We start from the raw sequence: 13054 nt of genomic DNA, 5'->3' as shown, positions 1-13054 counted from the left end.
TCAAGAGCCAAGGACTGAATAACCACCATTAAATACCCTGGATAAGGGAACACCAAACAGGCAAACAGTTGAGAAGCCCTAAGAGATCCAGAGTCTAATGAGGTTGTAAAGAGCACTTACCTGTGCAGTTAGGACTTGTACTGAGTCAAGGCTGAATTTTGCCCTGCAGGGAAACCCTTCATAGTCCTGGGTATGTCAGGAGAGGCCAGGTTGAGAATGTAAATATATGGGAAAGGGGATATTGCAGTCCTCCCAGTATTCTGGGCTCTCCCAATATAAATATGTCAAGGAGACACAGAAAGACCATAACCCCTTTATATCAACTCCTCCAGACACTCCAAAGCATCAGAGTGAAAAACTAAGAGGGTGATTCCAAGGGTCTGGTGAGAAGGCAAGTACTCAGTGGTGCTTCATAGAGATAGAAACTCTCCTCTGACACCACCACTCAGATGACATTTTGGGATGGTGGGCTGACTGCCACAGAGACCTCTGGACCTTCTAGGATGCCTGATCTCTTTATCTTATGGTCCCTTTCCACTCAACTACAACAGTTTTTGAGTGGTTCTGATTAACTCAGTCACAGACAGGATGGATTTATATTCTTGAACTCAAAAGGACATCATCACCACCATCACCACTCTTATTATTTCATATTTATTGAGCACTCATAATGTTCCGGCCACCCCACTCCAGTGACTGCATTACTCCTCCTACCCACACCCATTCCCATCCCCATATCTTTGGGAAAAGCTTCATAATCACATCTGACCCTAAAGACACAATGACAAAAGGAAATACCTCTTGGGGACCCTGGAGTGTTTGGTCTTTGGCCAGTCTGTCCCTGGCACCACTACAGAAATATATATATAATCTCTGCTCATGTCTGTACAATATTGATCTCTGCAGATTGCTTAAAATAGAACCTGATTTTCTCTACTACATCATCTTTTAAGCCAAGTAGCCCCACAACAAAAAGAGGCCCAGCTTCACAGATTGGCCAAGAACCCCGAGAGCATTTTAAGTAGTTATTCTTAAATTTTCACAGGAATCTAATACCTACTATTCCCTGGAGCTATTGGGACAGGTCTGGGGCAGAGGGGCAATTTGGGATGATAAACAAAACACCCATAAGCCCAATCTAAAGATCAGTGGCCACAGTGGATGTTTGTTGGGAAGGGGACTCTCTTTTTTTCCCAGACATTTCAGACAGACGTGCTGGGCCCACCAGAGGAGTGCTAGCAAACACAAGAGTCCTCCTGAACATATGGTCTAAGGGTACCTTGTGAAGTTGTGAATATTTCCCCAGAAAAGTGGAGACCTTGAAGCCCTCTTCTGCACTTGCTGTCCCTGGATGGTGTCTTCAGCAGTTAAATGGCATTTCCTTTAACAATCTGGAATTTCCTGGGATGCTCAGAGGAGGCTGGGTAATGATAGATCAGCCCACCCCTTGACGGAAATCCTATTCCAGTCTAATGGTCAAGTGAGGAGTCAATGGCTGCTTTGAGCATCAAACCGACTCCTTCTCAAGCCCAGCTCTGGCACAGTTCTTGGCTTCAGGCCAAGAGGGCTGCTTCCTCAGACACCTCTGGTGAGATCCAAGGTCTTACACTGGCAGGTGAGTTAGCCAACAGAAGAAGTTGCTAGCTCAAATAGCTGGTATAGTGTGATACCATTAATGAGAACATGATTAATCACATGTTGCTGGTGGGAGGGCTGAGTACTGGTCATGGGCTAAAGACTGGCTCTGAGGGTTTGGATCACTAGATGGATACTGGGCTTGGGGAATATCCTCTCCAGGCAGCTGGTCAATCACTTCAGAGGCCACCCAGGACTTCCGATTAGCCTCAGGGACTTCCTGGACCTGCAGATCATCCTTTCCAGGGAACTCTTGGGATGGTTTATCAGCCTCAAGAATGTCCTGAGACAAAAGATTGATTGCAGAAGCTTCTTGGGTCAGCCTGCTAACCTCTGCAAAGAACTCTTGGCATGGCTGGCTGAGCTCCTCAGGGGTCTCTTGGGTTGGCTTGCCAACTTCCATATGGATTTCCTGGACTAGGTCACCAACACCTCGAGGGAACCCATGGGCCAGCCTGCCAACTTCCACAGGGACCTCCTGGGATGGATGGCTGACCTCAGGGTTCTCCAAGCAAAGCTGGCAAGCTTCATCAGAGATTTTCTGGCACGGGTGGCTCGCCTTCTGGCATGGCTGGTGGATCTGAGGAACCTTCTGACATATCTGGTCAACGTTGTCATGGCTCTCTTGGCATGGCTGGCTGATGTCAGGAACCTCCTGGCATGGCTGGCTGACCTCTTCAGGGATGTCCTGGCATGACTGGCTGATGTCAGGAACCTCTTGGCAGGGCTGGCTGATCACCTCAGCAACCTCCTGGCATGGCTGGCTGGTTTCCACAGGTGGTTCCTGTGAAGACTGGCTTGGTTCAAAAGGCTCTTGCACCCCTTCAGTGGGGAACTCTTGTTCTCCATTCCTAGGGAGCATCCCAAGGCTCTGATGTTCTTCAATCATGTGTGAACTTACAGAAGGTTGATCACTAAAGCTAAAAGGGCAGTTACCATCCACTGCAGTCGGGGAGGAAGGACCAGCACTGGACACAGTGCTGGAAGGGCCACTGCTGTCTGTAAAACAAAGTCAGGAGACCAAGTCAGGCAACTTGGAAGAGTAGGCTCTATTCTGTGTATGCAATTTAAATGCTAGAGTGAATTCTTCCCAAGCTATGCAGAGATTGCTCAATTAGCCCAGCTCAGGAACTGTTACTCTGACCTAATGTACACTACAGGAGTACGCAGGAGTGCTAAGGTACATCTAAGACTTCAGGAGAGAGTGATAAGGCCCACTTCATCCAGTTCTTTAAAAAATATACTCCCAACCCAACTCTGAATTCACATGGTCTACTTCTTACTTTGGAAGCACACCAAGCTGTATCCCAGTGGTTCATAATGAGGTAATTTTTAAAAATATGAATTTCAAGGTTCCATCTATAGAGATTCTAATTCTGTAGGTTTAGGGTAAACATGAGGGGTGGAGAGGGAATGAGGTCTAATGGCCTTTTGTTTTTTGTTGAGATACTCCCAATTAAATTCTGTTGAAATACTCCCAATTAAATCCTAGGTACATCTTTTGTAAAGAATTATTTTTTTAAAGCAATCGATGTATTTCTGGGGCAAAGGTAATCATTGTTTATAGCCCAAGAGGCAGTTAAGCAGGAGAATGTAGAAAAATCTTGTGAATGAAAACAGCAGGAAGGAAAATTACCTAAAGATTGAAGACTTCCATGGAATCTCTAAACAGCAAAGTTTCTTAATTAATCTTCCTGGGGGGGGGGTCATTGAACCCTTTGAAACTCTAATGACAGTCATGGGCAATCTTCCCAGAAAAATATACATATGGATATTCGTACTAATCTTCACAAATAATTCCTGGGGTTCAAAGACTTTACCCTGAAATCCATCCATGGATCCAAGGTCAAGACCTTCTAAGTCTTGGGACACACAATGTTAGAGGCTTGTGGATGTGACAGATATATATAACACAGAAATTAATTATCCCATATTGACAGTAATAAAATGAAGGGCTCAATTACACTGGGGTACAATTCCTACCCCAATCTCTACTACTTCAATGACCTCTAGCAGGGGACTAATCTACTTTTCATTTTATAAATGTATTTATTAATGGTATTCTAATTTTATATTCAAAGTATTCTAATATAAATAATGATCGAATTTGGTATAGGGGGCACCTGAATATCTTGTCATCAAAGAGAACCTGGGAAAGCTAGCAAGCCTGAGCCTGCAAAGGCTGAATCAGCCATTGAGTTTAGGGCATGCCAGTTTTCTCTCTTCTATAAAGGGCCACAGGTGGCATGCTTCAAGCAGAAGAAAAAGGAACATGGTTTGGGCCAACAGGGCCTATTTACGGCAGACAAACCCTAAAGAAAATATTTACCAATGAAGCTTCATACCTCATACTGAGTCAAAGATGTGATAGTAGATTAAGAACAAGAAGAAAAAGAAAGAGTTACCCAAGGATAGAAGTAGCCTTAATATTCACTTAGTGGTTTGATTCAGGCAAATCAAAGAGGTCAGACAGAAGCAGAAGCAGGAAGGGCACCTGGGTGGCTCAGTCAGTTAAGTATCTGCCTCTTGCTCAGGTCATGATCTCAGGTCCGGGGATGGAGCGCCACATGGGACTCCCTGCTCAGCAGGGGGTCTGCTTCTCCCTCTGCCTCTCCCACCTCATGCTTTCTCTCTCTCTCCCTCTCAAAGAAAGAAAAAAGCAGAAGCAGGAGAAAGATAAAGTTTCCAGAGGCAGTCAAAGCAATCTTGAGAAAGAAGAACAAAGCTGGAGGTATCACAATTCCAGATTTCAAGATATACTATAAAACTGTAGTAATCAAACAGTACTGACACAAAAACAGACTCATAGATCAATGGAACAGAATAGAGACCCATGCTCATATGGTCAGTTAATCTATGACAAAGGAGGTAAGAATATAGCAGGGGGAAAAGCAGTCTTTAGTAAATGGTGCTGGAAAATCTGGATAGCTACATGCAAAAGAATGAAATTGAACCACTTTCTGACACCATACACAAAAATAAACTCAAAATGGATCAAGGACCTAAATGTGAGACTTGAAACCATAAAAATCCTAGAAGCAAGCACAGGCAGTAATCTCTCTGACATCAGCGGTAGCAACATTTTTTTAGACATGTCTTCTGAGGCTAAGGGAAACAAAAGCAAAAATAAACTACTGGGACTATACTATATTCAAATAAAAAGCTTTTGCACAACAAAGGAAACCACCAACAAAACAAAAAGGCAACCTAATGAATGATAAAAGATATTTGCATATGTTATATCCAATGGTTAGCATCTAAAATATGTAAAGAACTTACACAACTCAACACCAAAAAACCCCAAATAATCCAATTAAAAACTGGGTAGAGGACCTGAACAGACATTTTTCCAAAGACGACATACAGATGGCCAACAGACACATGCAAAGATGTTCATTATCACTAATCATCAGGGAAATGCAAATCAAGACCACAGTGAGAAATCACCTCACACTTGTCAGAACAGCTAGAATCAGAAAGACAAGAAATAACACAGAACGCTTTATGTTAACTAACTAGAATTAAAATAAAAACTTAAAAAAAAAAGACAAGAAATAGGAAGTGCTGGAGAGCATGTGTAAAAAAGGGAAAGTCTGTGCACTGCTGGTGGGAATGTAAATTGATGTAGCCACTGCAGAAAACAGTATGGAGGTTCCTCAAAAAATTAAAACAGAACTGCCATATGATCCAATAACTCCACTACTGAGTATTTGCCCAAAGAAAATGAAAACTCTAACTTCAAAAGATACATGCATCCCTATGTTTATTGTAGCATTATTTACAATAGCCAAGTTATGGAAGTATCCCAAGTGTTCACCAACAGATGAATAGATAAAGCAGAAGCATTAAAAAAAAAACAGAAGAAGAAGATACACACAAACACACACACAGGAATATAACTCAACCATGAAAAGGAAAAGATTTTACCATTTGTGACCATATGGATGGACCTAGAAGATATTATGCTAAATGAAATAAAGGAAGACCAACACCACTGGTTTCACTTATATGCAGACTCCAAAAAGAAGAAAAAAGAATAAACTAACAAATAAAAAGCAGAATCAGACCTAAAATACAGAGAACAAGCTGATGTGAAGGGGTGGTGAGAGGCTAGGCAAAATGGGTGAAGGGGAGTGGGAGATACAGGCTTCCAGTTATGAAATGAGTAAGTCACAGGAACAAAAGGTACAGCACGGGGAATAGAGTAAATGGTAATGTACTAGCATTGTATTGTGACAGATGGTAGCTACACTTGTGGTGATCACAGCATAATGTATAGTCTTGTTGAACTAGTATGTTGTATAACATTGCATATCAACTATACTCAAATTTTAAAATGTATGTATTATTTAAAAAGAAGATTTCCAGGGGCACAAAACCTGTAAACATTCCGGGAGAGAGATAAAAGGAGCAATGACAAGGTGAATGTAAGATAATATGAAATTCAGGGGAAGAGCTCTTGGTGTCGGAACAGAATGTTTCTTCTGCATACAGGGTGCCAGTCTGCAACTGTTTAACCCAATGCTGAAATATGAATCTTTGCTTCACTCCTATCCAATGAAGTAATAAAAGCCATGTTTGATTTTAGTTATTTTCTGGAGGCAGGTTGAATAAGGAAAGGATTTTTCCATCACTGGTGTCTCAGGTCCTTATCCTCTCTCTGTCACCAGGATCTCCCCTTCCCTACAATTACACTAGGAAGTCCCTGTGACTCCACTATTCACACTGTTACCAAGGAAAATTAGTGATAGGCTAGAGATTTTATTTGTTCATTTGTTTATTTATTTATTTATTTAGAGAGCACTAGTGGGAGGGGCAGAGGTAGAGAGAGAGAGACTCTGAAGCAGACTCGATCTCACAACCCTGAGATCGTGACCTGAGCCTAATACAACAAATACTTAACCAACTGTACCACCCAGGGGGTCCTTGTGATAGGCTAGAGTTATAAAGAAGAGATGAGAAAAAGCAGCACTTCAATTTGAACTAACAGCTGAGAACAGACAAGTTGAGAAAAGGGATGTAGAAAGTAGTAGCAAATTCTAGTTTCCTTCTCCCAGCTTTTCTATATACTCAGGTATCCTCTCAAGTCATCTGTACTTGAGAAAGGTATAGAGACCAAATGGGAATCTGAGGAGAATGAAGTTTCTGTCCTTTGTTCCCCCAAAGTACCCTCTGGGACACTACCTTTAAGGAGCCTCTCCAATGAAACAGAGGTGTCATGGAGAATGGAGATAATGAGACAGAGTAAACAGATCCTCCCTCACTTTGGAAACAGATGAGACTGGTTTCCCTGCTGGTTATTCTTGGTCTTTCAACCCTCATCTTTATTTCCCTCATGAGACAGGTCTCTCACTCACCAATCCCTCCATCCCTCTTGGCCTTTTTCCAGGCAGTTCCAAAAGGATTACTTACACCAAGGGGGCTTCTCGGAGCGCTGCCGGAGTTGTAGGGTGGGTGAATGAAGAGTACGGGGTGGGGAAAAAAGGCTATCTGAGGCTTGGTTGCTGTGCATAGAGTCAAAGAGGGCTGGATAGACAGGGGAGAAATAAGGAAGGAAAAAAAGAGTTTGAGGAAGCATTCAAGAGTCACCGTTCTCAACATAAGTCAAAACGAACTTACACATTCTCAGGCTGAAAAGTAGCATTTCCTAAGGACCCTTCATATGAACTGTTTTTAATATTTTAAAATTTATATTATGAATATTTTCAAACAATTTTTGCTCTCTTCCCATTCCCCCTTTTTAAAAAAAGTTGTTGGAAGACCAGTACAATCCATACTGATATCTTCATCTCCTATATTTACCACATCAGTGTGTTAACATTTTGCCATATTTGTTTCACCCATTTCTTCATAAGAAAGTTCTTTTTAAAAAATGACAGACATTATGAAACATTTTACCTTGAAATACATCAATATGCAGCTCTAAAATATAAGGAATTTTTCCTACATAGCCACACACCATTACAAACATTACAAAATTTAAAATACCCTAATATCATCTAATACCCAATTCATATTTAAATCTCCCACAATTATTCCCAAATGTCTTTTATTTTTTATTTTTTAAAAGATTTTATCTGTTTATTTGACAGAGAGAGAGAACAAGCAGGGGAAGCAGCAGAGGGAGAGAGAGAAGCAGGCTTCCCGCTGAGCAGGGAGCCCCATATGGGGCTTGATCCCAGATCATGACCTGAGCTGAAGGCAGACACTTAACCGACTGAGCCACCCAGGTGCCCCCCCAACAAATGTCTTTTATAGTAATATCCAAATATGAACAATGCATTGCATTTTGTCACATCTCCAAAGTCTCTTTTAATCTAGAATATTATCTCCCCCAGCACCATTTATTTTCCTCAAAGTGATTTTTTTTCAAAGTGATTTTTTTAAAGATTTATTTATTTAAGAGAGAGAGCAAGCATGGGATGCCTGGGTGGCTCTGTGGGTTAAGCCTCTGCCTTCAGCTCAGGTCATGATCTCAGGGTCCTGGGTTTGAGTCCTGTATCCGCCTCTTTGTTCTGCAGGGAGCCTGCTTCCTCCTCTGTCTCTTTCTGCCTGCCTCTCTGCCTACTTGTGATCTCTCTCTGTCAAATAAATAAAATCTTTAAAAAAACAGAGAGAGAGAGAGCAAGCATATGCACATGAGCAGGGGGAGGGGCAAAGGGAGAAGGGGGAGAATCTCAAGCAGACTCCCTGCTGAGCATGGAGCTGATGCTGGGCTTGGTCCCATGACCCTGAGATCATGACCTGAGCCAAAATCAAGAGTTGAATGCTTAACCAATTGAGTCACCCAGATGCCCCTCAGAGTGACTTTTTGAAAAGAACAGATCAGTTGTCTCATAGAACTATCATGTCTCACATTCTGGATTTGTCTGATTGCTCCCTCATAGAATCATTTACCTTGTTTCACTATTGCTTATATTTCTTATAAAATGGAAGTTATACATAAAAGTTTTGATTAGATGATTCAATTTAAATAACTTTGGTAAAAATACCAAATAGCTGATCCCATGTACTTTTATATCACATTAGAAGAACATAATGTCTCACTGTCCCATTAAGTAAAGCTAAGTTTACAAACTGGGTTAAACTGGTAGCCACAAGATCTCACCATAAAGTTTTCCCCTTCTCATTAGAGGTAATCCTTCGGCACCAAGCAATCCCACCAACATCTTGCCTAATTGTGTTAGTATCCACTGTATTTAAGTTAGTATCCATTAGTATTTAAGTGGTGATTTTCTATTTTTTAATTTTTTAAAAAATTATTTTTATTAACATATAATATATTATTTCCCCCAGGGGTACAGATCTGTGAATTGTCAGACTTAGACATTTCACAGCACTTACCATATCACATACCCTCCCCAATGTCCATAACCCAACCACCCTCTCCCTATCCCCTTCCCCCAGCAACCCTCTGTTTTGTGAGATTAAGAGTCTCTTATGGTTTGTCATGATTTTCTATTTTTTTTAAAAGATTCCACTTATTTATTTGACAGAAAGAGAGAGGGAGAGAGGGAATACAAGCAGGGCGGGTGGGAGAGGAGAAGCAAGCCTCCGGCTTTGCAGAGAGCCTGATATGGGGCTCAATCCCAGAACCCTGGGACCATGACCCGAGCCAAAGGCAGACACCCAACAACTGAGCCACCCAGGCACCCCAAGTGGTGATTTTCTAATTCTATCAATCCTCCAACATTTATTAGCTGGTATATTTTCTGTAAAAAAGAGCTTTCCCTCTGAGGCTATTTGATTACACAGAAATGCAGTTCCTACTGAAAAGGTAGAATAAGTGTTTATTTCCTTTTAATTAGTTTTCAGAGAAAAGAGGCGGTGAAAAGTATTTTCCAGATGTAGCAGATTTTTTAAATTTTTAATTAATTAATTAATTAATTTTTAAAATTTTATTTTTGCTTTCTTTTTTGTAGAATTATTTACTTATAATTTATTATGAGCTTGTGGATTTTTATATTTCAGTGTCCTTTAGTCAATTATAGTAACTTATTATTTTGAATGCTAAAATGTTCTAGTTGTATCACTTCTTGGCCTTTTGGCTAAGATCAAGTGTAAAATATTCCAGTTGTGGTCAGTAAGAGCCTCTTCAGGCTTGATTGCTTCCTTGCTTCTGTTACAACATGCCTCAGGATGACCTTGTACTTTCCTTGCCCTAGACCATGTATTCTCAACAAACTTGGTTCTTGGTGAGGACAAAAAATTTTTTACGTATCCCATTGGTTTGTGGTCCATCACATGGCCATGGACCATAAACAGACATATATGTGTATATTTGTGGTATTAAAATTTCCTGTGGGAAGGTTACTAAGGAAAAGAATGTCTAAAAAGACTGAAGGGTGTTGTGAACATTGGATGTCTTTCTACTTATTTAGATCATCTTTATTTCAGCAATGTTTTGTAGTTTTCAGTGTACAAGTCTTTAAATAAACTTATTGGTTAAATTTGTTCCCAGGTATTTTATTTTGTGGATGCTATTATAAATTATATTGTTTCTTAATTTCATTTTTGGACTTTTCATTGCTGGTATAGGGACACAAAATTGGTTTTTGTGAGTTGATCTTGTCCCTGCAAACTGTGCTGAACTTGTTCATTAGTTCTGGAAGTTTTTTTGAGGATTCTCTGCAATTTTCTACATAGGACCATGACCTCTGCAAATAGAGATAGCTTTACTTTCTCCTTTCCAATTTCTATGCCAATTTTTTTCTTGCCTAATTGTTCTGCCTAAATTACCAGTGCAATGTTGAACAGCAGTGGTGAATGTGGGCATCCTTGTCTTGTTCCTATCATGGGGAAAACCTTTCAGTCTTTCACCAGTGAGTATGATGTGCACTATGGGTTGTTCATAAATGCCCTTTATTATGTTGAGGAAGTTCCCTTCCATTCCTAGTTTGCTGGTTGTTTTTATCATGAAAGGGTAGTAGAGTTTATCAAATTAAAGGTAGCAGATTTTATCAAATTAAGATTTTATCAAATCTTAATTTTACCAAATTAAGATGATTTTGCATTTTTCCCTTTGTTCTTTTAATATAGTATATTACACTGAGTGTTTTCTTATTTTGAATCACCCTTGCATTCTTTTTTTTTTTTTTTAAAGATTTTATTTATTTATTTGACAGACAGAGAGATCACAATTAGGCAGAGAGGCAGGCAGAGAGAGAGGCAGAAGCAGGCTCCCCACTGAGCAGAGAGCCTGATGCAGGGCTCGATCCCAGGACCCTGAGATCATGACCTGAGCCGAAGGCAGAGGCTTTAACCCACTGAGCCACCCAGGCGCCCCTACCCTTGCATTCTTGAGATAAACCTCACTTTGTCAACTTGCTCTTAGATTTGGTTTGCTAGTATTTTTTTTTTTTTAAAGATTTTATTTATTTATTTGACAGACAGAGATCACAAGTAGGCAGAGAGGCAGGCAGAGAGAGAGAGAGGAGGAGGCAGGCTCTCCGCGGAGCAGACAGCCCGATGCGGGGCTCGATCCCAGGACCCTGGGATCATGACCTGAGCCGAAGGCAGAGGCTTTAACCCACTGAGCCACCCAGGCGCCCCGGTTTGCTAGTATTTTATTGGGAGCTTTTGCTTCTGGGCCACTTGGCTGGCTCAGTCGGTTCAAGATCTGATTCTTGACCTCAACTCAGGTCTTCAACTCAGTGTCATGAGCTCAAGCCCCTCACTGGTCATGGCACCTACCCAAAAAAATACAGGAAATTTTTGCTTCTATATTCATAAGGAATTCTTGTTTTCTTACGGTGTCTTTGTCTGGCTTTCATATCAGGGTAATGCTGGCTTCATAGAACTGTTTGGTAGATTTCAACAGTGAAGCTATCTTATCCTGGATTTTTCTTTGTTAAAAGTTTTTCTACTGATTCAGTCTTTTTCTGTGTTATAGATTATGTTCAGATTTTCCACTTCTTCTTGGGTCAATTTTTATAGTTTATGTGCTTCTAGGAATTTGTTTATCTAGGTTATGTAATTCATTGGCATGTAACTGTTCATAGTGTTCTTTTAAAAAAAAAAATCTATTTATTTATTTGAGAGAGTGAAAATGAGCACATGCATGCATGAGTGGGGGCGGGGCGGGGGGGGAGAGGACAGGGAGAGGGAGAAGCAGATTCCTCACTGAGCAGGGAGCCAGATGTGTGGAACATGACCTGAGCTGAAGGCAAATTCTTAACTGACTGAGCTACCCAGGTGCCCCCATAGTGCTCTCTTATAATTCTTTTTATTTCTGTAAGGTCAGTAGCAATGTCTCCACTTTTATTTCTGATTTTGGTTATTTTGCATCAACACTCAATTTTCCTTAGTCTGCTAAAGGTTTGTCAATTTTGTTGATTTTTTTTCAAAGAACCAACTTTTGGTTTTGCTGATTCTGTTTTCTATTCTTTACTTCTTTGTTCTAATCCTTATTATTTCAATCTTTCTATTAGCTTTAGGTTTAGTTTGTTCTTCTTTTCTTACTTCCTTAAGGTATACAGTTAGGTTTTTGGTTTATGATCTTTCCTGGGTTTAAATGTAGGTGTTTACAGCTGTAAATTTCTCTCTTAGCACGGATTTTGCTGCATTCCATAACTTCTGGAATGTTGCATTTTCACTTTCATTCATCTCAAAGTATATTCTAATTTCCCATGTGATTTTTTCCTTGACCTGAAGAAGGTTAAGAATGTGTTTAATTTCAACATATTTGTGAATTTTCGTTTTCCTTCCATTAATGATTTCTAGCGCCATTCTCCACTGTGCTAGAGAGGGTATTTTGTATGATTTCAATCTTTTAAAATTATTTAATTTTTCTTTGTGACCTACCATATGGTGTATCATGTGCACTTAAGAAGAATCTGTATTTTGTTGGTGGTAGGATGTTCTTTATGTCTCTTAGGTTTAGCTGGTTTAGAGTGTTACTGAAACTCTGTTTCCTTACTGATCTTCTGTCTGGTTGTTTTCTCTATTACTATTTTAGTATATGTGCTGCCGAAGCGAGCACGTCTCTATTACTAAAGGTGAGATATTAAAGTCTACAACTGTTATTGTAGAACTATCTACTTATCCCTTTAATTCTGTCAATGTCTGCTTCATATATTTGGGGGCTCTGTTGTTTGGTGGATATATGTTCGTAATTTTTGTATGCTCTTGATGAATTAAACTTTTAATCAATATATAATGACATCTGTCTCTTAGAACAATTTTTGACTTAAAGATTATTTTGTCTGACATTAGTATAGTTATCCCAGCATTCATTTAGTTATTATTTGCATGGAATATCTTTTTCTATTCTTTCATTTTCAACCTATTTGTACTGTTGGATCTAAAGGGAGTTTTATGTAGACAACATACAGTTGGATGATTTTTTAAAAAATCCATTCTGCTGGGGTGCCTGGGGGGTAGTCAGTTGGGCATCCTGCTCTTGGTTTCAGCTCAGGTT

The 13054-nt window shown here is 40.1% G+C and overlaps 1 protein-coding gene across 14 annotated transcripts in view; it reads right to left on the bottom strand.

Moving 5' to 3' along the window:
* Positions 1 to 638: 638 nt before the first annotated feature.
* PPIP5K1 (diphosphoinositol pentakisphosphate kinase 1) overlaps positions 639 to 13054 on the bottom strand; it is a 49013-nt gene continuing 36597 nt past the window's right edge. For all 14 annotated transcript variants that reach the window (XM_044232228.1, XM_044232225.1, XM_044232230.1 and 11 more), the window contains 2 exons: positions 7048 to 7161; positions 639 to 2634 (listed from right to left, as the gene is read on the bottom strand). In XM_044232228.1, coding sequence (XP_044088163.1) covers positions 1688 to 2634; positions 7048 to 7161 — 1061 coding nt within the window. In that variant the 3' untranslated portion in view covers positions 639 to 1687. The remainder of the gene's footprint in view (positions 2635 to 7047; positions 7162 to 13054) is intronic.

Source organism: Neovison vison, chromosome 13 (genome assembly GCF_020171115.1).
Source record: "Neovison vison isolate M4711 chromosome 13, ASM_NN_V1, whole genome shotgun sequence".
Lineage (NCBI taxonomy): Eukaryota > Metazoa > Chordata > Mammalia > Carnivora > Mustelidae > Neogale > Neogale vison.
The sequence above is the reverse complement of the archived record's forward strand: the minus strand, read 5'-3'. Positions and strand labels throughout refer to the sequence as shown.